This window comes from Catharus ustulatus, chromosome 1, assembly GCF_009819885.2.
Source record: "Catharus ustulatus isolate bCatUst1 chromosome 1, bCatUst1.pri.v2, whole genome shotgun sequence".
Taxonomy (NCBI): domain Eukaryota; kingdom Metazoa; phylum Chordata; class Aves; order Passeriformes; family Turdidae; genus Catharus; species Catharus ustulatus.
In genome coordinates, this window is record NC_046221.1 from 86652179 (window position 1) to 86677638 (window position 25460).

Sequence of the window (25460 nt, forward strand, 5' to 3'; positions counted from 1 at the left end):
AACCTCACCACAACACAGCTACTGGTCCCAAATAGGTCAGGGAGGAATTTCACAAGAAACACGGATTCTAGTGCATGAACACCAGGCAGGTATCACAGAGCCCATGTCTTACAGAGAATGTACTACAGCTTCACTCCATAGTCATTTGAGTTTAGCAAAGTGTGTCTTGTGTCACAGAGATGAGTTGTTTATAAAGCAAACACTCTAAGTCCATTTAATTAGCTCTCTAACATGGTGAGAAATCTTCCCTGGCAGAGAGTTCCTGGGAAACCCTCCATGACATGACATGGAGAGGTACTTCTGCACAGGGAAGACGGACAAAGGTAGTCACCCAGACCCAAACCTCACAACTGAATCATTACTCCTCAGATGATGATGTGTCCAGAGGGTGTAGTAACCATCCCCACAGCCTAGGTAACAGCAATTTTTAATGCTCTCAGGCACAGTCCTGCCATCCTGCCACAGAGGAGAGCAGCTACCATGGTGCCCCCTTTTCTGTGCAGACTCAGCATGAGGACATACAGCCAGGTAGGTTCTGGAGCCACTCAGATTAATTATTTAAGTAGGTATCTTAATATCCAAATGCTTTGATATTAGAGGGAGAGCAAACAGACCTGTGGATTAACAAGACCTGCTTGACTTGCTCCACTTATGATCCTATCCATATACCAGTCACATTGGATCATTGGGATGGGCACTGTTCACATGACAAGGCATCTTTCCCCATACAGTATGCAGAAATGATCAAAAAACAAGTTTTTTCCCTCAACAGAGGAAGAATGCTTTTGTATTAAAAAGTGTCTGTAGAGAAACAAGAAAGTTGCTTCACAGCTCTGCTTAACCCTATTCCTCAAAAAGATCCATCAGACTGTGGTGCACCTGAAGTCAAAAGCTCAGCCCTGAATGCACAGCCCTGACAGTGGCTGTGGTCTAAACGTGACTGGGAGGAAGCGAGAGGAGTCTGTGTGCTGTGCTCCTGGCAGCCTTGCCTTGTGCCCCTGCAAAGACACGTGTGTCAGCACAGAGGTGTGAAATCACAGAAGGAAAGGAGCCCAGGCTTGGGAATGCAGCAGGAGAGACGAATAGACAAGGCTGGGAAGAGGCAGCTGGTAGCAGGGGAACTAGAAGCAGCAGGACATACAGGCAGGGCTAGGTTAAGGGTCCTAGGAAGATGAGAAAACTTGGATCTAAGAGGACACATGGAACTTAGTCATGAAATTATTACACGTTACTGAGTCCTTGAGGCAAAGTTGTGAAGATTCATGTCTTGCTGATGACATCTGTGCTCCATATCAGTGATGCTGGGAAAGACCTGCTGGCTGCCTCAGCTTGCTTTTAAAAAATCGAGATGCAGCCTGCTATGGCAGTGATGGGTGGATGTTGCCCTCCCGTGGTGAACCCTGCATTTTCCCAGGAGTCATGGAGCAGTACACGAACTGTAGGGCTCATGGCCCTCACTTCCAAGCACACCACCAGGCCAGGCTTTTATTTACCAGTGGTTACAAATGCACCAAGATAATTTGAACAACGGTGTTTACCTCCCCCAACCTTGTCATTATTCAGATGGCTCCTGTTTAGTTTGACCAGAGCCAGACAGCACACCAATTACCAATACGGGTATTCCCACTGTTCTGTCAAGCACAAATGTAATTACTCATGCTGTGAAAGTGTACCAGTTTGAGCTGTAGTTGTTTCATTAACTTGGTATAATAGTTCCAGCTGCATGTTGTGATGAAAGCCATTTATCCTCCAGCTGCCTCTATGCAGCACTGACAGTGCTAATGCCACACATTTGTTATGTTGAAGTACAGACCCCTGAAAAAAATTAACTTCCATTTTGTACAATTTTATCAAATTATTCCTTTACCAAGCTTCAGACTTCCATACTAAGATCTAGTTGAACATTAACAAATATTTATATATACAGAGCACTGAATTTTTATTTCCTCAAGCCAGATCAGTAAAGCCATAATTTCAATTTTCAAAGTAATTTATCCTGTGTTCCTAGAGGCTTCTGCAATAAGCAGCAGTTTACAGCCAAAACCTGTAACTACACGGGGTTTAGATGGGAAATGGGGTTCAACTGTGCCAGGTGAAAAACCTTAAAATTGGAATAGCTGTTTTCTCACTTCCTGTCACATGCACAACTTCACTATGAGGTGAAAGGCGTCCATTAGTACAAGTACACTGCTCCCTTTTAAGTTCTAGCTACAGCTGTTTTCCTTTTGAATTAGCAAACAAAATAAGAGATAGCTCTACATGAGCCCAGGTATTTATGTATGGGTTTTTAGTCACACTTACAACCCTGAACAAATTCAGAATGCCAGAGCTTGGCAGCAGTAAAACTCATAAACTGTCCACTGAACTGCATCTAAATGAAACTAATTTGGGAAAAGGCAAAAGACTAATGATGAAACACCCACTACTAATTTTTTTATCAATGATAATAAAGCATTGCATATTTATCCTCAAACATTTCTAGAAATAAAACCAGTCCTGTAATTAGTAAACATGTTGTTTCTACCCTTCTTCCTCTATCAACACTCTCTGAAGGGTTTTGTTTGATTAAAGTGAGGTAATCACAGCAAAAACCAATCAGAACATGACCTGCTAGCAAACAGTGGCCAGTACAGAGCTTCTTCTGCCCTATGCAACACAAGTAATGCCAAGTTGGTATTTGTAACACTTCCCTTCCTTTTGAAATCCTTCTAAGAAATTGTGCTTTAGTTCTAGTCTACCACTTGTTTCTTGCTGATAGTTTCACAGACAAGGCACCTTACTAATCAGTTTTACTCTACTACTCTAAGATCATACTGGGGACCTTCTGAATAAGTGCACTCAACTGTGGTACTATAGACAAAGTTCTGGGAAAAGCCCTCATTTGGCTGAATGTGCATAACCCTGGAAAAAATCCTTCCCTAACCCTCATAAATCAAAAAGAGGACAAGAAGAGAAAAAAATTGAAGCAGCTGGAAGAATGGAATACTTTATATCATCAGATTGAAACTTCATACTTAATATATTTAACATATGAGAATTACTGGAGGCTAAAATAATTAAGTAATATTTAATTAAAATAGTAACAGACCTCCTAAAATGAAAATCTGTGAGCTTTCCCCATAAGGAACAATGGAAAATGACCCATTAAATTTTATTGCTGCATTATTTATGTTTTTTCCCCTATCCATTCAGGAAGTGTTTTCTATAAGTATTTCCACCCGTTTAAGAAAAGATGCAACAATATTTCTGAAACAAGTCTTGAAATCACCAGTGCTAAATTGTTTTATTTCCAACAACTAGCAGTTACAGTATGTGAAACAAAAAGTGTCCAGAATAAATAGCTGAAGATGAAGCATCAGAATACTACCGTCTTCGCTACTGCTGTGGCCCCTTAATGTTTCCTGCTTCTCAACCTTCACTCTTCAGATTCTCCAGGCCTACGGATATCATCAATCTTCAGGATCATTCTAACAACCTGAGTCGCCAGAGAAATCTGCTGTTTCTTGCCAATCAAGGTTTCTATAACATGCTGCTGCTTCATATCTGCCAAAAGGAGGTAGAAGAATTAGACGCCCTTTTGAAATCTAGATGTAACACTTAACCTATAAGTGTTATTAATTAATAGTGAATTCCACATAATTTCAAAGAATATTTTGAAATTACTACTCCTAGCCACTGTGGTTTACAAACATAGTTTGTATAAACTTGAGTTTTACATCTGGGTTCTTACCAAAGATCTTAGGACATTAAGATACAACTCTTTTTCCCACTAGGTTGTGCTTTTCAAATAGTAATGCAGAATGGTGAAAAGCAAAATTTCTGTACACATATATTAAAAGCAACATAAAGGCCGAGAAAATGTTAAAGAAGTGAAAGGTCAAATGCCATCAAACAGGAACACCTAATCAAAGAAAGGTTATGAATGTACAAATTACCACATTCTTTTCTGAAAAAAACAACAGAGAAGAAGGTAGCAGAAAAGTGCAGATCCAGCTGAAAGTAAGATTTCATACACTGGCTTCTTAGTTTTCACGTATTTGCTCCAGGTTTATTATATATGCAGACATACTGGTGTGAACATCATTGTCTGCAAAGACTTCCAGCCATTTACTTCTTCACAAGCTGTTTCTCAAAACAACTGTTTTTAGGACTGCAGTGTAACCTGAATCACTAAAACTGCAGTATTTAAAGCATAGCCTGCTTGCCTCATCCTAAGAGCAGCCTTCTTTCCTGTACTACAATATCAGTCAACATCTTCAACTAATCTTGCCACCAAAAAAGGTTTTCAGACAATTATACATTTTCCTCATGGTAGACATACATATACTCTCCAAGCACATTCCCATTTATTATGGCAAGGCACCAGAGTTAGAAAAATTCAAGTGATGCAGAGGTTTAAAAAAACACACAGTGAACATTTTGAGCTTGTGAGAAAGAAAAGCTTTTATGCTCCTCCTTGTCTACATTGCAGTTCTTACCATTTGTTCCCTTCTGCAAACAGTCAATGCCCAGGGCAGGATTATTTTCTTTCACCTGCCTTGCCCGCACTTCGGTCATTGTCTGTATTGGATTCATACCGCTGTTCTCTGAGAGGGCCATGGGAATTACCTCCAGGGCATCTGCAAAAGCTCTCACAGCATACTGTTCCAAAGATGGGCACTAGAGGAGAAGAAATTCAAATTCGTAAGCCATTAAACTCTAATGTTAGTAAAAGCAGATTTTCATACTAGATATAAAATACATACACACAATAGGCAGATTTTATTTGGAATGTAGTAACTAAACAAATACCTCTGAATGTCAACTAGTTGAAAATTAAAAAAAATTCAACTGCTCCTAGCACAGAAAGAAAAAAGTACTGGTAATGACTTTTTACAGAGACAAGAAGGATAACTTTTAACACTAATTATCAGGGAATGTCAGAAAGCACATGTTACAGAACTTTCTGGAAAATATTTGAAGTTGTTCTGGAATCTCCTAAGGCAGGCTCAATCCTTCATGCCTTAAAGAAAATTTTAACTGTTCATTTCTTACCTTATCTGCTGCCTCACTGACTGCCAAGGCACAAGATATTTCAGCTGCACCACCACCATACACAATACGATTGTCACGAACAAGATTCCGGATTACACACAAGGCATCGTGAAGAGAGCGCTTTGCTTCTTCAATGATCTGGAATTACAGAACAGTGTGTTTGGCAATACACACATCTGAAGGCTGTGAAGATGTAGTTCCCAATACAGACAAGCAAACTGCAAATAAATCTAGGATTTTTTTCATGGCCCCAATACAATTCTACTATTGCTATGTTATACTCCTTAAAAATCGAGAACGTTGGACATCCAGTGGCAAAGAATTAAAAAAATGCACAAAAATACTCTGTTATTTGTTAAACCTGTAATTTGAAGTAACAAAAACTTACATAAAAGGTTTTTAATCTTGCATATATATAAGGCACAAAACACAGAACTTTAAATGCCAACATTATTCTCAGACTGCAGTTTCTGTCCACTTCTCACTTGAACAAATGTAGATTTTGAAAAAAACCACTAACCTTTAAAGCAGTATTTCTGCTTTCTTAAAAGAAAATTTCAGACTAGAGTATCCTCTTTTTTCCCAAAAGTTTTTAATTTAAAGTAAGACTTGACCTATAGTAAATACAATTTAACACATAAGCACTTAAAGTGGTCTCAATTCAAGGGGAGTGGGGGATATATAGTTTGCAGTAGTTTAAGGATTTAATTTGAAATTATTTTAAATGGACTAAATCAGAAGTGATACAACTAGGTCTACAATAAAACCAAAGCTTTCAAAGATGCTAATATGTCTTTAGTCATAAAAGTGACCCTCTCATGAGAAAAAAAATTTAAGAGCATCCACAGGTAAAATTATTTCTATATTTATGAACTATATGGTCTAATAGACAGAAACCCAAAGTTTTAGTTTAAAATCCTAGGATGTAAATCTAACAACTTCCTTCTGACACACAGTCCTGACTGCCTACATGCTTTACCCCTTCCTATCTGCCCACGCTGCAAGGAAAATGTAGAGGAAATTGAAAAGAGTGTACTAGTATGCTTCCCAAAGAAACTACATTTTGCAGCTATGTATCAAAGCCAGCATCTCACCATTTTATTTCCTCCTCTAATGAAAATGGTGACAGCTCTGGAGTTCTGACACTGTTCAATGAGGAGCATTCTGTCCTTGGTTGTTCCGAAGGAGATCTCCCGGACGACTCCTGCAAAGCCCAGTTTCTCTGCCGTGAGCTCGCAGAAACGAGGCACAATGCGCCCTCCCGTCGCAATGGCGATTAACTGAAGTCAAACAGACATGACTTATTTTAACAGGATTTTTCCATGGTGTTTATCAGAAAACAGAACTAGTGGAAAAGCATCTGTCAAACGCCTACTCTAAAAGGTTATCTTGTCATCACTTTGAAGCACTTCAGCCAATGTATTATTTCTGCAAACAGCAGAATTCAAAAACTTCCCTAGACACCTCAAACTATTAAGTAATATACATATGCTCCAGTTATAAACCATAATTCCCTTCATGGTAGTTTCTTCTCACAAATCCCCAATCATTGTTCTCCAATACCCACCCATATACGCAATTATGCAGTGATACCCAGAAAGCCTGAACTTTCAGCTGATACAGCCTATTCTTTCATAAATGTTTTAACAACTGGTACAAATCCCAGTTTTACTTACTTCTATTTCAGGTCCACCAACCCAACGCACAGCAGGCAGCTCATTCTGGAGCAGCAAGTGATTTGCCTCATCATCAAAACCCCACTGGCAAATGGCAAGGTTTGCACCAGTGTCTTTTATCTAAAAGCAACACAAATTATCAACCTTCTGATCAGAAATAACAAAGGAATGAAAAACACTCTTATGGTTTTAATTCTTCCAATTTTCTCAAGACAATTCTCAAGAAGAACCCTCTGGCATATCCAGAGATCAGAATATATCAAACCAAGCTGGTTTCTCTTTCTTACATTAAATTAACTTTGATTCATAGCAATACACTTGCTTATATGTTGCTTCCCACAAGGATTAGGAGCTCATTTACAGGAATAAATCAATGCACTATGCTGTTTGTTTTTAAAGGCTATGAAAGACAAAAGACAGAAATAATCCCTAAAGGATACCTGCTTCACCATCTCTTCAAACTTCTCTTTTTCATATTTCTGCAGTGCCTTGTAATCATCCACAGATGTGACATCAAGCTTATGTTTGGTTTTAGGCTTAGGTGGTTCAAATGGACAAGTAAGGATCGCAATTTTAGCATCTTTTAGTTCCTGGGCAATTAAAAAAAAAAAAAAGATGATTTTTGACTGACCTTATTAACATCTCTTTCTTGTATTTGCAAAACATACAGATGTATATTTATAAACAGAAACGTAGGAGGAAATGTGAAGACCATTTGACTTATTCTAAACTTAACTAAGTATAACTAAGTAATTCTGCCAATAATCTCAATGAACCACTTAGAACAAATTCCATAGCTCCAAGACACTGTTTAAGTCCTTAACAATCTTTACCAGTCATGCCTTTTTATGGTTTAACGTTTAAAAAAACGAAAGAAAAATCCAAATAAACCATTCCTATCCACTGTAACCACTGAGAATACTACTCATCTTTAACAACTTTTCAGGTATTACATGTCTTATTTTTCACTGGTCTTCTTTTTTACAGGATTAACATCGTTACCCGCTAGGTAAATATTTTAGAATAGCAGAAGTTCTCTTGAGGTACCCTGCCCAAAGACTTGGAGACCTTACCTACACCAAGTATAAAACAAGGAGAGCTTCTGGGGTGTTCCAAACAGGACAACATGGCAATTCATAAAGGTTAAGAATCTTGACACTGCATTGCACTAAGCATATTAAGCATATCACACACGAGGGATAATTTCTACATAACACAGAATCTCGCACCTGTTCTCACTTAGCAGTACAGTAATTCCTCCCTTCCACCACAATTTACAGAAAAATTAATGCTCCTTGCCCCTTCCTGTGTTGATATATGAATGAAAAGCCAAGCCAAAGCACAAGACTGTGCAAATACTTCATAGATGCTAAGGTGACATTTGAGGTAGGCTAAAATTCTTATTTAAGCCATTACACAGAAGTGATACACACAAGCACATCACTTACTTTAGGCATCTGTGGATGACTGAAATCTTTATCCACAATCACTCCTTTAACCAACTGTGTATCTTCCAGTCTACCACCCACTTTGCCTTGCACTTTGATCAGCTCAAAATCAACATCTTTACGCTCCATGTCTGCTACTGTCAGTACAGCATTCACAGCAATCTCTGCCATTTGCCTGTGACAGCGATTCACTCTAGGTTGGAAAAAAAAAATCAAATCAAGTTGTACTCCATTTCCACAACTTGGAAGAAAAATATGATTCTATCAATCAATCTTAAACAGCGCGAAGTACCACTACACCAATCAACTTTTGCACACTGTATTAAAAAAGGGGGTCCTGCTTGTTTGCTCACAGAAATAGAAGGTGCTGGCTATGATAGCAAACAGAACACACAATATGGTTGGTGTGAGGAACCTTTGTAAATGGAGTCTCAACACAGATTTTGCACAAGTCAGGAGAACTAAGCTACTAAAGAACATTCAAGAAACAGAAACCACTTGTAAGACAACTCTGCAAAGGAAGCCCTTTCAATGTCTAAATTTATAAACTACACATAGAACCCATAAAGGAAAATGAACTTACAGAACTATCCTAAGTTAATTTTTTTTTTAGCACAAAAAAACCCAAAAGATGATGTGCTATTAATTTTAACAGATTTACATTACTTTTGGAACCTGCTACGATGCAGAAAGTTGGAACTAACAGGTTAGAATGAAACTGATGCTGCAGCTGTTTAACTTTATGGAATTGACCCTTTGGAGACAAAGGATTCACAATTTCTTATCTGAGACAGGAGTCCACTGAGGAATTACCCAAAACAAAAAAGAGCCTTCAGCAGCACTTCAACAACATACACAATTTAATAATCCACCAAAACCACCAGGATTTCTCCCTTCCATGCAGAGGGTTTTCAATGGAAGGATAAATATTAATTCAATATTCAATTTCTGTGACTTACACTTTAGAGCCCAGAGTTGTCTTTGCTGTCTGGATCAGAGGCTCAATGTTCTGTGGATCAACTGGGAAGCTGTCACTGATTTTGTCGAGATGCTCAATAGCAATGCGTGCTGCCTGCTCATAACCATCTGCTATTCTGATGGGATGAATGCCTCGGTCTAGCAACTGCTCAGCCTGCTCCAGTAATGCCCCAGCCAGAACTATTAAAAAAAAAAAAAGTTTTACTCTTGATTAGTTTTAAGCACATTATCAACAAACTAAAAAAGCACAGTTTCTGATTTTTCTGCAATATTTTAGGAGATCAAGGTTTCCTAAAAAACCAAAAAAACATGAAAAACCCCTACTTGCTTTGCTTAGCAAGAAAACCACATCATGTTAACAACAAAATGAAGTACTGGCATCAAGGCAAGACATGGAGATTGCAGAAAAAAATTATGCAGAAGAATTTTGAAAGTATCAAGGAGGCTCTCAGCACTACCTTAAAATGTAACCAAACTTAAAAAGACACAGAAGACTTCTTCCTGATTAGAAGACTTCAAATACAAGAACTGACAGAAATACTGCAACAATAAATACTCCAAAGAAGTGCTACAGAAAAGCTACTGTTACTTCTCATATTTTTTTTAACAGTCGAAGCAGCTTGATTCTAAACCTGAAAAAGAAAGCTAAATTTAAAATACTGTCTTACCAACGACTCCAGTAGTTCCATCCCCAATCTCATCATCTTGAGATTTAGCCAGCTCCACCATAAGTTTGGCTATCTGGTGATCCACATCCATCATATTCAGGATAGTAGCACCATCATTTGTCACAGTCACCTCACCATCCTTGTCCACCATCATTTTATCCAAGCCTGAAAAACACATGTTTGAAGGATAAGAAAAATTTTGAAAATTCCCCCCCTCCCCAACAATTACTGAGAGAGAACCACCAAAAGTTTTTCATTGTTACCATTGGGCCCAAGAGATGTTCTCAGAGTACTTGCTACAGCCTTTGCTGCCATTATGTGAGACTGTAAAACAAAGGACAATAAAGACAGAAATCAAAACATTGTCATGCATTCCGAAATCACAATATTAAGCTAAGGAAAACACTTAGCTTAAAGAGGAGTGCAAATGCTGCAATTTAACTGACAACTATGACTGAAAAAGAATCAGTATGTGTGTATTGGTTTTATGACAGAAACACTTCCTATGCCTTTTCTTGTATTGATTGCACTGGCTCTACTAAAGAATGCAACAGCAGAGCAGCCAAATGACAGCCCTAAAGCTCAAAGTAGGCAGCAACAGAAGCCGAGAAAGCTAAAAAGAGAAGGCAGTGCAATTTTACCCGTCACAGAATCATCACAGGATGGTCTAGCTTGGAAGGGACCTTGAAGATCATCCCCCTGTCAGGGGCAGAACACCTTCCACTAGACCAGGTTGCTCAGTGCTCTACTCAACCTTCTCCTGCCCCAGGAATGGCGAATCCACAATCTCTCTGTTCCAGTATCGGCTCCCTTCTTCCGTCGGGATTTGTACCACTCGCACTCAGCCCCGGCCTTCCTTCGGCGGATTCCCAGCCCCGGGGCGATCCCTTCTCTCTTCCTCCATCTCTCCCGCTTACGGGCCTAGTCCAGGCTCCATCCGCCCTGCGCCTCGGGCGGGGCAGCGCCTCGCCCCAGGAGCTCCATCCTCCCGCCCCTCGCGGCAGCATGGCATGGCACAGCACGGCACAGCATGGCGCGGAGCGGCCCAGCCAGCGCGGGCCCGCGGGCGGCCCCAGCGGCCGCCCCGCTCGCTCACCTTGAGCGCCTCCAGCCCCATGAGACGCGTCTTGCGCTCCTGGTCCTTAAGGATGAGGAAAGGCCGCCCATACTCGTCAAACGCCAGAGTCCCCATGGCCGACATGACTGCACCGCCTGCTCCGACCGCCGCCGCCCGCGCGCACCGCCGGAAGCCGCCGCGCCCGCCGCGACACCGCGCGCCGCCCCGCGCCTGCGCAGCAGCCACAGCCGAGCCTTATTTCGCGGGCGGGACCTTTGTGGCGCCCCCAGCGGAGCCTTCTGGAAGCCGCCCGGCGCCGGGGGAGGAGCGCGGCGCTCGTAGCCGCACCCCCGCCTCACGGGGGAGAGGAGGGGAGGAGGGAGCATGCACTGAACAGAGCGGAATACGGGCGGCCGGCGAGGCGGCAGCCGGCTGCGCCGGGGATGTGAGGGCGGAGGAGGGAGGACAGACACACACGGTGGAAAAAGTGTGCGCGGCGCTTCTCTCCGGAGCGCCTTCGGAAAGGTTTCAGTCCCCCACCCCTTCATAGTGAAGTGGTACGACCCTTCCCTATAAGTGTTGCAGGCCGAGAGTGACCGCGGGGTGGTTATTGGCGAGTTGGGGGTTGTAGTGAGGAATGTCGCTGTGTCCCAGGGAAAAGTTCCTCCGCAAAGGAGGAGCAGTAACTCCTGGACGTGTCCCCGTCGCGGCTCCCGGGCTGTCTGTGGCGGGGAGGTTCCTGCCTGCGCCGCCCTTGAGCTGTTCTGGGGCGCGCCGCTGCCCGCCCGCGTGTGGAGGGCCCGGGGTTTCAATGGAAACCGCGTTCCTGCCCCCTCGTGCCTCAGCTTTTCAGCAGCTGTAGCATTTCCCTGGGATCGACTGGTGTTTTTTCCCCTCTCTTACTTTCTAGCTTTTTGCTACAAGATACAGATCTGTGTCAAGTGAGCGAAAACGCTGTGTCCGTCCCCAGGCGCGATGTCCCAGGCGCTGCCGAAGGAGACCCCGCGGGAGGAGGGCGAGGGCGGCTCCCGGAGGAGCAGCTGGGGGCTGCTGGTCACGGCCGGTGTGGGAGGGACCTTGGTGGCCCTCTATGCTGTGGCCACCCCTTTCGTGACCCCGGCCCTGAGGAAGGTGTGCCTGCCCTTCGTCCCTGCTACCGCCGCTCAGATCCAGAACGTGCTGAAAATGTTGGAAAACAGAAGTGGCTCCCTAGTTGACATTGGTAGCGGGGATGGCCGCATTGTAAGTCATGGATGTTGCCTTCCTTTTAGATCACCTCTTAAAATTAAGTGCCAAGGTGCCGGGGCTGCATTTTCTCACGCTTAAAAATGTATTGTCTCTGGCATCCGGTGGTTGTGTCCGAGTCTTATAAAAAGGATTAAAGCTGGGAAAGGTTTACATTCAGTTTTGATGTTTTGCTGCAGTCTTACCTGTAGCTTGACCAAAGTAATTGGCAAAATGTCATCGTGGTGACTGGAGGTAATCACAGTGCATTCACTTGAAAAGATGCAATCTTTTGAGTCTTGTTACTGATTGACAAAGAGCTGTGGTTCCACAAAGTGAGTAGCTGCAGCAAGTGAGGCTGAGATGCTTAATGTAAAAATGTGATAGAAACACAAAAAAGAAATGAGCAATGAGTGTTTGATTACAAAAATAAAAATCCGGTGTGGTTAGAACTGTAATCTTCACACCTTTGTGCAATGCTGGTTTCTCCACTTCCAAACCCGTGTGGTGAAACTGGAATAAACACTAAAAGAAATGGTGAGAATCATGAAAGAAAAAGTGGTACTGTGTTTCCAGGATATTGCTTGAGCCCCAGTTTGTGAAATGTGGTGAGGATATAGTGGAGAATGCCGTGGTTAGGTTTTTCTTCAGTTGCTGTGACATTTTGTGTGCTTTTTCATAACTATCTGCTTCAAGTCAGATTTAACAACAGGGTGGTAGTTTTTGATGGAAATATGCAAATTCTTGAATGTTATCTTCGTCTATTTTTTATGTGAATGAGTCAACTGTTTGTCCACTATTTGTTACATTTATTTGGAACCCCAAATATGTGGAGATGGCTTGAATTGTGCCTGGATAGGAAAAAGACCAAAAAACTTAGTCATGAGATAAGTGCAGTTTCTGATGCCCTCTCTGTTCATCATTCTGGCTGCTGACTCCCATCAGAGATATCTAATTTGAATAGGTAATGTGTCATTAATTCTGATACATAGGTGCCTAAATGGAGACTGAAGACTATTTGGAAAGCCAGGTGCCTAAAATTGAATGCTTGTTACTTCCTTGATGCATCTGTCCTGAAAAAAGTCTGTTCAGATGCTTTAAATTATTTAGCACTTACTCGGCTATAATCAGTGGATAAATATGAAGATATTTACCATATTTTGAAGTGTGGTAAAAATGTCAGATTCTTTTGGTGAATTTGCAAGTGCTCTGTGTGTGGTGGAAATGCATTATTTTAACAGTGTGAAATACACAGTCCAGGTAAGGCTGTTCGAGAAGTTCTGCTAAAAAATGTGCACTTCCTGATTTCACCTTGCTTGTTTTGTAATTGACAGTTCATCAGGCAATTCCTGATTAGAAGTTGGCAGTAACCTTTTAAATTATGTCTTAAACCTTTACTGTAGAAATCAGTGCATTTTTAAATTTCTTAAAAATGTAGATCAACAGATTACTTTCAGATTCTTTCTGTTGGTTTGTCACTTTGGTTCTGATGCAGGGGCTGCTCAAGTGCCTGCCCCTCGCCACTTTTCAAATAAGTGGTCTAACTGAGCATTTGATCACTGTTCTTTCCATGATCAGTGTTGGTACTCTCTAATTCCAAGACAGTGTCATTAATGTGTTAAATTAAACTTTTATGTAAATCACAGATACACTGCAAGCTCCCAACTTTACCCTATGAATGTTTGTTTTCACTTTGTATGCCTGACTATATTTCAGTTGGACTAGTAATAGTAGTAAAATGTAGTTTTGAGGTTTTGTTCACTATACAGGTAATCTGTTGGGCATTAAAATCAGGGTGACTTAGAAAAGTGCTTTCCTTTGATTTATATTTTAAATATAACTGTGTGCTCCCATTTAGTGAATAGACTTTTATGTTTCTAAGTGAAGATCTTTTTCTTTCCTATAGGTGATAGCAGCTGCAAAAATGGGATTCCAGGCTGTCGGTTATGAATTGAATCCCTGGCTGGTCTGGTACTCCAGATATCGTGCCTGGAGAGATGGAGTACATCAGAACACCAAATTTTATATTTCAGACTTATGGAAGGTAGGTAGTGAATTATGTAAGAATGAATCTGGGATGATTGAGAGATTTTATAAGTTTGGAAATACTTTCCCGAAAGAGCTGAATACTGTCTGACCACAAGGTGCTATACTGGGCTTTGAGCAAAGTACTTGTGCTGGGAATCTGGTCTCTATGGGCTCAGAATGCTGTTCTGCTGCTTTTATGCTTTATTCAAGTGCTTCCTTTATCAGTAGAGGCTTCTTGAGCAAGCCTGGGCCTGATTAATTGTGAGAGAGGGTTTTTTTGGCTGTAGGGATGTTTGTATTCAGAGAGGAGCATAAGAGAACTTCATGGCACTGAGTGGAAGAACTGAGTAATTAGAATGCCTAGAAAGTTTTTATATCTAGCTAACATTTAACAAAAGAAGGGGCAAACTTAAAGCGTATGTGATTTTATCACATACAGGAGTTGTGAAAATAACCCTTTAGTTATTAACAGAGTCATGTAGGTATTTTCTAAATTAATGCTTCCTGTGCTTCTAGAATTGCTATTCCATATTCTTGGCCAGACAGTAGAAGTTTTTGCTGCTCAGCAGTATAAAGTTTTCTTTATGTGGAAATTTTGGTGATGAAAAGTTGATAAGGGATCTCCTTACATATTTTTGGTCTAAATCCCTATTGAAAGAAGTGCAGCTAGAGGGATTAGGAGAAAAGAATGGTGAGAGTTTCTCCAACTATAAATGCCATTTTCAATAAGATTTGTTCTCAAATTTTATTTTAGGTTTCTTTTTCCTGTTATAGAAATGTTGTTGTTTTTGGAGTACCTCAGATGGTAAGCTTGCTACTGATATTTTATTTTTATTATATTATTGTATTTTATTATACTGTTTAGTTAGTTGTTACAGTGTTTAATTATTTTAATGCCAAGGCAATCACTATTAATACATTAATCTACAAAATGAATCAATCTGCAGATGGTCAAAGGTAGTCAATAATAATCATAGAATCATGGAATATTAAGGATTGGAAGGGATCTTAAATGTCATCAAGTCCCATCCGTCCTGTGCATGGGGTACTTCCCACTAGACCAGTTGCTCGAGGCCTTATCCAGCCTGGCTTTTAACACTGCCAGGGTTGGGGTTTCCAGAACCTCCCTGGGCAACCTGTTCCAGTGTCTCACCAGCCTCACAGTAAAGAATTTCTTCCTAATGTCTAACCTAAATTTCCCTTTCAATTTTTATCCATTCTTCCTTATCCTGTCTCTGCAGTTCCTGATGGAGAGACCCTCTCCAGCTTCCCTGTGCATTCCCTTCTGACATTGGAAGGTTGTCATGAGGTCTCCATGCAACTTTCTCTTCTCTAATTCCAATGCCCCTGCCATGAGCAGGGAGAGTTTTGACTAGACCAGGTTCCTCAAAGCTCCATTCAACCTGGTTTGAGCAATTCCATGGCTGGGGCATCCACAGCTTCTCTGGGCACCCTGTTCCAATGCCTCACTAACGCCATGTGAAAAATTTCTTCCTTATACCCAATCTAAACCTACTCTCTTTCAGTTTGAAGCCCTTCCCCCTTGTCCTGTCGCTACAGGTCCCTTTCCATCTTTTAGGCTTCCTTCAGGTATTGGGAGGCTGCAGTTAGGTCTCCCTGGAGCCTTCTCTTTTCAAGGCTGGACAAACCTAATTCTGTCAGCCTGTGCTTCCGTGTTGCTTGTTCCTTTGCTAAGGCAAAGGTGTGAGATGAGTGAGTGAAGAGCTTTATGTGATGCCATACCATGCAGCATACGCTGAAAACATTTCTGCAGCAGTAAGCACTTCCTATTCTGTGTGGTGTTGTTTGCTTGTTTTTTTTTTTCAACAGCACCAGAAGTAAATCTCACTTCAGATTCCAGTTTTAACCCGTATTGGAAAGTGAATGGATATGGGTGGGACATTAGTGAGCAGCACTGTCATGTTCCTTGTGCTGCCAGCCCTGGGTGTTGTGTGCTCCCTTGCCTGAGTTCCGGCAGGGGGCGCTGAAACGTTTGGATTTGCAGTCAGGAATTCTGCCATTGCACCGAGGGGAAAAGTGGTGGTGAGGAAAGCTGGCTTAGTAAACTAGGAGTAAACAAATGCCCTGGGAAAATTGTGAGTAAACTCAGACGAGATACTGAACTAACTTTTAAATGTAATAAAGTGGGATACGTTAGTAACAGCTGTGATAGAAAGGGCTCAGAATAACTTTTGTAGATCCAGTAAATACTAGGTTAAATTCTTTCAGCAAAAGTACTGTAATAAATGAAACAGATGCAAGTGTATGAACCTCTGTTTCCTGAGCATTTGTTTGCTTATGATCCCCTTTAAATTTACTTTATAAGTTGTTAATGCTCAGCCTCCTGAATGACTAAATTAATTTTCTAGAATACTTAATGCTTTTCTTCTTTTTTACTGAGGAACAATAGATCTTTTGCCTTTTTAATAATGCTGGCCTGATTTGATGCTTTCATGCAGTGTTTTTATTTCATAGCTTTTAAAACCTGAATTTGTTGATCTTCAGGGAGGACTAAGACCTCTTGTTCTTGCAAGCATCTGGGGGGAAGGTGTGTTTGTTTCTGAGTTATTGCAGAGAGAGACTTACTTGTTCAGGGTAGGATGATGGAATTCTTGCCAGGTGTTCATGTTTGCAGCTCCTGTGTATTTTAACTGATTATATACTATACAAAAGGTTTACTAAGCTATGTATCTATGTTGACACACCAAAAAATTCCCCCAACCCTTGGCTTCACATAAAATACAGTATGATTGTGGCACCTAATGGAACTGATATATTTAGATTAAAAACTTGTTTGACTGGTTCAAGGATATAATTATTTTTGGCTAAACTTGGCTGAACTATTAATGATGCTTTCTAATTTGTGCTAATATGGGCATGCAGTGTCACAATTTGTATAATTGCTTCTAAAAAATTAGTCCATATCTATATTTATGTTTTCTGTAGCAAAAGTTTTTCTGGTGTCTCAACTCAGTTTTAGATAACAAGTGAGCTTCTTTTTCTGGTTTATTTAGGGTGCTAGTAGGCTTATTTTTCTAGATGTTTAAGACAGCAAAAATGTTTCAAACCATTTGAAGTGTGGATGAAATCAGAGCTTTAAAAATATTTGGAGGTAACTCTTTGTTATATTAGATCTATGACTGTAGTTTTCCTAAAATATTCCATTGTTGGCTTAAATGTAGCTATAATAGGATATTACATCAAAGGCACACCCTGCATGTATGTGATAGTGGAAACTCTTTGCAGCCTTCGGAAATGCCTTTTCTTTAGTCAGTCTTGCTTTTTGATAATGTTCTTTTGGGTTTTGTTTATTTTATCTTTTTTGGTGAAATTCTATGTATTTTTGTCTTTGTGACTTAAATTCAGGTATATTTGTGAATAACTACTGCCTTTTGAATTTTTTAATATTTAAACATTACATCATGATAACCAAAGTAAATAGTTTTTTACATGCGACATAAGTTGCCTGTAGAGTTTGCCGTTAAAATTACTTATTCAGATATAATATGTAAGAATAAAAGGAACTCCAAATGGATTTGCACTGCTGATCTGCTTAAACATACCATCAAGCTTTTCCAAAGGACAAAAGTGTCTAAATCTCTTAGGTTTCTTTTTTTTTTTTCCCCTAGAGCATAATCACTATCTGGGATGGAAAATAAATTTATTTTAAGTCTATATGTATTAATTTATTTCTCACTTAATCCCTGGCAGAATTTGCAGAGCACTTAGTAGAAAAAGAGCATCTGAGTGGTCAGGGTGTTGCTCTGTTCTAGAAAAGTAGTAATATTTCCCCTGACTTTCATATCCTCTCAGTTTTTGTGAATGGAGGAAAGCTGGACTGTAGGTGTTCAGCCAAGAAGAGCTGCATAGTAGTATGTGACATGGCTCCCCTCAGCATCCTGCTCTCTAAATTGGGGAGAGATGGATTTGGTGGATGGACTGTTCAGTGGATAAGGGATTGTCTCTATTCAAGGGTCAATGTCTCAATGTCCAGATGAAGATCAGTTACAATTGGTGTCCGTCAGGGGTCTGTATTAGCAGCAGTCCTGCTTAATGTCTTCATCAGTGATAGTGGGATTGAGTGAGCTCTCAGAAAAATTTGCAGATGACACCAAGCTGAGTGGTGCAGTTGATGTGCCTGAAGGACAGGATGCCATCCGGAGGGACTTGGACAAGAATTGGGCCCATGGGAATCTCATGAGATTTAACAAGACCAAGTGCAAGGTGCTGCACCTGGATCAGGGTGTACCAGCACAGGCTGGGGGGTGAGCAGATCCAGAGCAGTCCTGACCAGAAAGACTTAAGGGTGCTGGGGGATGAGAGGCTGGACATGAGCCAGCGATGTTCATTTGCAGCCCAGAAACCAAACATGTCGTGGGCTGCATCTAAAGCAGAGTGGCCAGTAGGGGAGGAAGGGATTCTGCTCCCCTATTCTGCTCTGGTGGGACCCCACTTGGAGTGCTGCATCCAGCTCTGGGCACCCCAGCACAAGACAGATGTGGACCTTTTGGGAGTGGGTTCAGAGGAACTCCTTTCCTATGAAGGTGGGCTGAGAGAATTGGGTTATTCAGCCTGGAGAAGACTTGACTCTGGGGGGACCTTGCTGTGGCCTTTTAGTACTTAAAGAGGGCTTGTAACAAGGTGGGAACAGACTTCTTAGTAGGGCCTGTAGGGACAGGACAAGGGGTAATAGTTTTAAACTAAAAGAGGGCAGATTCATATTAGCTACAAGTGAGAAACATTTTGTGAATAGGATGGTGGAATATTAGAACAGGTTACCCAGGCAGGCAGTAGATAGGGACTGGATGGGGCTCTGAGCAGCCTGATCTAGTTGAAGAGTCCCAGCCCATGGCAGAGGTGTTCAACTGGATTACCTTTAAAAGTCCCTTACAATCCAAACCATTCCATGATTCTACATTCTGTTTCATGGAATGCTGCTGAAGGGATATGTTAACAGGGTGTGGATTCGACTAAGTCCAATTTCAGTATTATTTAACATAACAGTATTTTACCATAGAGTGACAGCAGAATGTTTGCTTTGGGTTGTTGTCTGTCTGATGTTTTTAGTGTCCTAGGATTGTCTTGGGATTAGACTGTAAATTGTGAGCCATGATGACCTTTGAATATCACACAATAGCTCATTACCATGGGGTGTCATAAATAGCATAAATTCAGGGGGCTGAACTTTCATTCCCTCTGAGAAGAATCCCACTGAATAGAATTGTGAATTGGAACATGCGAAGTCTTTCCCTGAAGTTTTAGGATTTTTTTTTGTTTTGTTTTGTTTTTTAATTAAGGGATAATTTATGGGTTTTGATTTAATTTGTAGATCTTAAAGTTATGATTTCCTTGATCTCACCAGTTGGGGCACAATGACCATTTTCTTGTTTTAGATATTCTTTGTCAAGGCATCAAACCCAAAATATAAATCAATACTTTGCTAAGATTTTTCCAAAAAAATTGCTCAAATCTTGGATTTTTCTTGACCACCTGAATTAGATTCTAAAGAGAATGCTCCTTTTTTTTACTGTTTCTGAGAGGTTTTTATTGTAACTCAACAGATGCCACAGCTGGAGAAGAAGCTGGAAGAAGAACTTGAATGTAATGCCAGAATCATTGCCTGTCGCTTTCCTTTCCCTTGCTGGATTCCAGATCATACTACTGGAGAGGGAATAGACACTGTGTGGGCTTACGATTTGAAACATTCTAGAGGATGTGAAACAAAAACCTTTGAAATTGCACCAGAGACAGAATCTTAAACATCTAGTTTGGTTTCCTGCAGAAATTTTTAGCTTTGACTGGACCTGTCGAAGATAAGATTAACATGGAGAGAGCCCTGGCATATGAAGATGTGTATTCACTGTAAGAACTGAAGTATAGTGATTGTCTGAAAGTACACAAAGGTTGCTGAAAGGTGTAGTTAAATGGCTTAATATTGTGTTCTGGTTTAACCCCATCTAACAGTGAAGTACCACACAGATGTTCACTCACCCCAGTCCCCAGATTCCCCAGTAGAATGGGAAAGAAAATTAAAAAAAAGGTCATACCCATGTCCATGAATTGAGATAGGAATATTTAATAATTGAAATAAATTTACTGATAATAACAAGAAGAGAGGAGTAAAACCCAAGAAAGATGAGTGATGCACAATACCCTTACACACCACCCATGACAGATGCCCACCCCATCCCAGAGCAGAGACTGGTCTGTCCTTGCCAGCTCTCCCCAGTTTATATACTGGACATGATGTTCTATGGTGTGGAATATCCCTTTGGCCAGTTCAGATCAGCTGTCCTGGCTGTGCTTCCTCCTGGTTTCTTGCAGACCTCCTTGTTGGCAGAGCATGAGGAACTAAAAAGTCTTTGGCTTGGAGTAAGCACTGCCCAGCATCAACTAAAACCATTAGTGTGGTTTAGTCTTTTCTAAATCCAAACCACAGTGCTGTACCAGCTAATAGGAAGAAAATTAACTCCCAGCTGAAAGCGGAATATGTAGTTGGTCAAAATTATGAAAAAGTTTTTATAGAAGTGGAAAAACTTCAATATGGAAAAGGGGTTAGAACATCATTCACTGCAGTTAAGGGGAATATAGGTGTAAGTTCAAATGCTCAAATTTGTGAACTTAATATATACATTCTTTCTGATCCCACAGAGCATTTGGTATTGGTGTTGGAATGGTGTGCAAGTGCCTCCTCAAATGAGCTGTATTTCCAAAATGTTCTGAATTACGTATGCCAAGTACGTAATGCTGCATAGACAAAACTGATGGAGTATGATGATGACACCGATGTTTTACATCGCAGCCTCGAATGTGTTCTTTTAAAAGTTGAGTATGCTAAAAGGGACAAATAATAACAAATTGTTTGTTCATTAATACAAGTGCTACCTGTGATTATATTAATGTATTTTTATTTAACTTGGGATCTATTTTAGCGTCAGCTGGAAAATAAACTCCAAGTAAGCTGCTGCCCTTCTCCTTTGCCTCTTTCAGTGAGGGAGGGGCAAAACCAGAAATTATGGGGTGAGATAGCAATTTATTGAAAGCACAAAGCAAGAATAAGACATGGCACAGTAACAACAGCAATATTAATAGCAAAAGGATACAAAAAGAATGTATTTTATTGACAAAAATGGATGTTCACCACTGGGAACAAGATGCTTCCCATAAATCGTGTCTATGTGGCTTCCTCAGACAAAGGCAGCAGGGTGGCTGGCCACCTCCCAGTAGTGGATCAGCAGTTTTCTTTGGAAACCGTGCCCTCCACAGCTGGCATGCGTGGTGTAGAATAACAGCCTGGTCATGGCACTAAGCTCTGGCCCTCTATGCAACCAGGACAACTTGTTATGTGAACACAAAGCTCCAGAAGGATGCTCTTACTGAGCTCTTATTGGTGGCGACTGTTGCAGATGACCATAATTTTTTCAAATCTTTCTGATTTAGGAAGGGCTTCAAAAGTCATTTACTTCTCAGTGAAGTGCCACCATTTCTATGTGCTCAAACTTTTGATAAAGATATGGGTGAGAATTGCTTACTTGAATACTGAACGGCTGTCTCTGATTCCAGAGCTAGTTGTTCTGGCTAGTTTGGCTAAATCTGATTGAACTTCATTTAATTTACAGTGAGATGAAAAGGAAGGTTTTTAATCAGACTTGTTTTCCTTTCTATTTTTCCATCTGATGAGATCTCAGAAACTCATGGTATCGCTGTGTGGCTTTTCCTTTTAAGTGAAGCAAGTTCTCCCTGATATTGGTTTGCAGTGGGGTACTGTCACTACACTGATGTTTTCCTTTCCTAGTTACACCACCTTTCTGTTGTATAATGGTCTGCTTACCATTCCTTTTTTCTTGTTCTTAGGTAAAGTTTTACTGTTTTCACCCATAAGCAATTAGTGAAAGTTCATAGTCAGCCTTCCCTGGCCCCAGTTACCGTACAACCTGTTTGTTAAGCAGTAACTATGTAAGTTTTCCTGATCTTTGCATATATGTTACCCATAAAATGAAGCCAAAACAAGCTGGGCAATTGTCATCTGACTTTGAGGCTGTCAATGCCACAACTAAAAATAGCTCAGTTCAAGAGAAGTGCTGAGACCCTACAATTTGAAGTAAGAACAAAGTCTGACATTTTATCAGGTGTTGGGAAAGCAAATTTGGCTGGTCTGTAGATCTGACTTGAAGAGAAGTTGGATGCTATTTGGAATGTGTTGTCTACAATTATGCCTGTACCAATGCTTTTTGTTTTTGGTGTGAGGGGACAGGAAGAAGTTAAAATACAAACCTGCACTAAGGATTTGAAATGGAGCATGGTTTTGTCCTGAAAATGTACACAAAGCAGGAGAAGAAAGGGCAAATGTGTCAGTAGTGTATAAAGGAAAGGTGATTTCAGCCTTGCATGGCAAGGCACAACTGTGAACATGTAGACTGTGTGTACTGAAAAACACCAATGTCTGGTAAGCAGTCTGACAGCATTTCGCTGCAAGAATGCATAAAGCATCTTGTAAAACTGCACTAAATTCTTTCTATAATGATTTAAGTGTTAGATTGTCACACAGAGGTAGAGTGACAGGACAGGGATAGAGTAGTTTATCTAAAATGCCTGAATTTAATATCCCAAGGCCATAAAACTGGAACCTCAGACAAAGTAAATCTGAAATTGTTTCTAACATAAAGAGACTGACAAAGGGGAAATTAGCTAATTAAGCAAAGTTCTTCCCTGAATGGTCATGATGGTAGAGAGGAGGCAAAATACTTTGATCCATTGAATTGTGTGTGATTCGTCTGCAGTGCAGTGCTGTGACCCAGGTTTCTACAATCTGTTTTCACTACATTTAGTTTGTAGAGAATGAAGCAGTTATTTACTTTTCTCCTGTGTTTGGCTATATATTTTTCTATTGCATTAACCTTTGCCTGTTAAAAGGTAAAACTGAATTTCTCATTTTTGCCAATGTTAAAGGTTTTGGGAAGTGCACATCCTAGTTACCACCTATTGCTCCAGGAATACTTTTTGAAGAGGGCACAATAGAATTAATGATATGATGACCTGAGCTTTAGGAGTACTAAGCGCTGTCCTTCAGGCAAGGAGAGATTTATGATTGTTTTAAAGTAAAGCAGAGGGCTGTTTCTTGCTCTGGCTGTTTACTTTCGGGGGCCTACACTGAATTAGGCAGTAGTCTGAAGGTTTGGGATTCCTTATGGTATAAGGAAATGTGCTGTATTTCCTGTTTCCGTGGCTTAAGTGTGAAATGGAAAGCAAAGTGTTCTACAGTAAATTCACGAATACAAGCCGCACTGAGTATAAGCCGCATCTCTGGGTGTTGGCAAATATTTCGTTTTTTGTCCATAAATAAACCGCACCCGAGTATAAGCTGCTCTGTCGTTCGCAGCGAGGACTTGCATGCAACAAAGTTGCCAAATACTAACATAACGGCGGCAGGGCGGGGTTTACTGGCTCGGCTCGGGCTGTGCAGGCTCGGCCCGCTCGGAGCTGCCGACGGGGCCAGGTGGCCCAGCCCGGCGCTGCCGCTCGGCGGGACCACTGGGGGCCAGCCGCTGCTGCCACTGGGCTCGGTCGCCACTGCCTGGCACTGCCCCGCGGTGGCAGGCAGGGAGGGAGCCCCCCCCGCTCCCGCGGCGGCGGCGGGGACGGAACCCCCCGCCTCCTCCCCGGGCCGTGGCAATGGTGGCGCGGGGCCCCCCCGTCTCTCCCCTGGGCTGCAGCAGACGAGGGAAGGAGAGAGCTCTCCCTCCTCTCTCCCCGCCCCCCATGCTGCCTGCAGGCAGCCAGGCTCCACCTGCGGCGCAACAGAGTAGCGATTTGTAACAATCGCAAAATGCCGACTTTGCAGCTGCTCGGCTCCGCACTCTGACTGGCACTTCTGAGGTTGTAAATGTCAGAAAATTATTCACATATTAGCTGCTCCTGAGTATTAGCCGCATTTCCAGTTTAGGAGCAAAATCTTAGTCAAATTGGTGCAGCTTGTATTCGTGAAATTACTGTAATTTACACAGGAGGACTGGGAAATCATTTTGTTGACATATTGTCCTTTTCTATCACTTACTATGTTAATTTGATAGTTTTTAAGATTAAATACTTAACTGTGACTTTAGTTATCACTGTATGGATTATTATGTTGATACACTTCCAGTTGCTAAGGTGATGTATTACGATTTTGTTGATATGATGCTTCAGAATAAAAAATTGTTTATTCTGAAAAGCAGGAAAGAGAATTACCATAATCAAATTATAGTGTAGATCTGAAGCAAAAAGGAGGAAACGTTCAAGCTATACATGCTGTTCAATACCAAAGTAGTTTAGATACACAGAAAACCCTATAGTTTATCTCTATCTTCTAGTAGAATCACTTCTGAGAAAGAAACACTTTTGGGAGTTGTGTTATTTTTTCCTTGCCCTGACAGATTTTAGGGAAAAAAAAGGGTGTTACATTACTGAATGACTAATGCTTTTCTAAATGTAGAATTTAATTTGTTTTTAAGTAGTAAAGGTCAGGGTCATACTTACAAATTTTTTATTTGTTCTTTTCCCCCTCCTTTTTTTTTGTACTGAGACAAATTATATCTATACAGGTTTTGTGATGCAAGATGAATTGAATAAAAGCAGCATCTTAGTGATGCAATTCTGATTTTGTAGTTTTCCATTTCCATTTTGCAGAAATTGGCCTTGTAGAGAGGAGATAGGTATGACTGTGAGACAACTGTGTGACAGGCAGCTTGCTCAGTAAACTGCAGTCACTACAACCACACAGCAGTGTCAGTCAAACTTGACCAGATTTGTTTGGGAAATGTACGTGGTATTTTGTGGGTTTTAGGCATTTGTATATTGCTGGGCATACTGAAGTTCTTGGTTTATCATCTGGTCTGATTTGTATGTTGCGACTTAATCTAGTACTGCTCCAAGGAGTCCTCTGTCTCTGAGCTGCTGTTTTTTTCTGACTCATGAGTTGGAACCAGGTAAGAAGATACTGAATCAGATTAAGCACCACACAAACCAGTTGAGTGAGCATGATCTGTGGAAAAAGAGTTCCAAATCCCAGGCTTTGGGGAAGTCTTTCACTTTTCATGAAGGATGCAGCTCAGAAAGCATCAGAGATCTCCTGAATTCCACATAATTTAACAATGACTTGAGCTTTGCTTTTCTCTCATGTATGCTCTTTAAGAATTTTCACCACTGTTGTACCATTTTAAGATCTGTAGGAGAAGTAAGCAAAGGCAACATTTTGGTTACCATTTGTATTTGGAGCTAAGGGAGGAAAGGAGAAAGGGAATCTTACAGCCCAAATAGGGCAATAGATTTTGATCTATTTCAAAAGCAGTTTGACAGACTTGCATCATCT

General features: G+C 41.0%; 2 protein-coding genes across 6 annotated transcripts; one reads left to right on the forward strand and one right to left on the reverse strand.

Annotated features, from left to right (window-relative positions):
• Nucleotides 1-3258: 3258 nt before the first annotated feature.
• On the reverse strand, nucleotides 3259-11073 carry CCT5 (chaperonin containing TCP1 subunit 5). The gene is made up of 11 exons (XM_033072216.1): nucleotides 10901-11073; nucleotides 10068-10128; nucleotides 9805-9969; nucleotides 9118-9316; nucleotides 8159-8351; nucleotides 7151-7300; nucleotides 6711-6830; nucleotides 6129-6314; nucleotides 5035-5172; nucleotides 4479-4659; nucleotides 3259-3543 (listed from the first exon to the last, which is right to left on the reverse strand). The coding sequence occupies exons 1-11, from the start codon at nucleotides 11003-11005 to the stop codon at nucleotides 3416-3418; spliced, it is 1626 nt and encodes a 541-aa protein (XP_032928107.1). The 5' UTR covers nucleotides 11006-11073; the 3' UTR covers nucleotides 3259-3415.
• A 116-nt stretch (nucleotides 11074-11189) lies between these two features.
• Nucleotides 11190-21078, forward strand: ATPSCKMT (ATP synthase c subunit lysine N-methyltransferase). Of its 5 annotated transcripts, none has more exons than XM_033077613.1 (5): nucleotides 11190-11418; nucleotides 11772-12103; nucleotides 13992-14129; nucleotides 14868-14918; nucleotides 19675-21078. In XM_033077613.1, exons 2-5 carry the CDS (start codon nucleotides 11837-11839, stop codon nucleotides 19870-19872), a joined length of 654 nt encoding a protein of 217 aa, XP_032933504.1. In that variant the 5' UTR covers nucleotides 11190-11418; nucleotides 11772-11836; the 3' UTR covers nucleotides 19873-21078. The 5 variants fall into 5 exon arrangements, with proteins under 5 accessions (XP_032933504.1, XP_032933512.1, XP_032933494.1 ...); XM_033077621.1 differs by having other exon boundaries at nucleotides 11786-12103; XM_033077603.1 differs by having other exon boundaries at nucleotides 11832-12103.
• The last annotated feature ends 4382 nt before the right edge of the window (nucleotides 21079-25460 follow it).

Coding starts and splice junctions, on each gene's coding strand:
- CCT5 (XM_033072216.1), bottom strand. CDS start 11,005: ATGTCGGCCATGGGGACTCTGGCGTTTGACGAGTATGGGCGGCCTTTC. Junction 10,129..10,900: donor TGGGGCTGGAGGCGCTCAAG/GTGAGCGAGCGG, acceptor TTTGTTTTACAG/TCTCACATAATGGCAGCAAA. Junction 4,660..5,034: donor TCAGTGAGGCAGCAGATAAG/GTAAGAAATGAA, acceptor CTTCTCCTCTAG/TGCCCATCTTTGGAACAGTA.
- ATPSCKMT (XM_033077613.1), top strand. CDS start 11,837: ATGTCCCAGGCGCTGCCGAAGGAGACCCCGCGGGAGGAGGGCGAGGGC. Junction 12,104..13,991: donor GTAGCGGGGATGGCCGCATT/GTAAGTCATGGA, acceptor TCTTTCCTATAG/GTGATAGCAGCTGCAAAAAT. Junction 14,130..14,867: donor ATATTTCAGACTTATGGAAG/GTAGGTAGTGAA, acceptor ATTTTATTTTAG/GTTTCTTTTTCCTGTTATAG.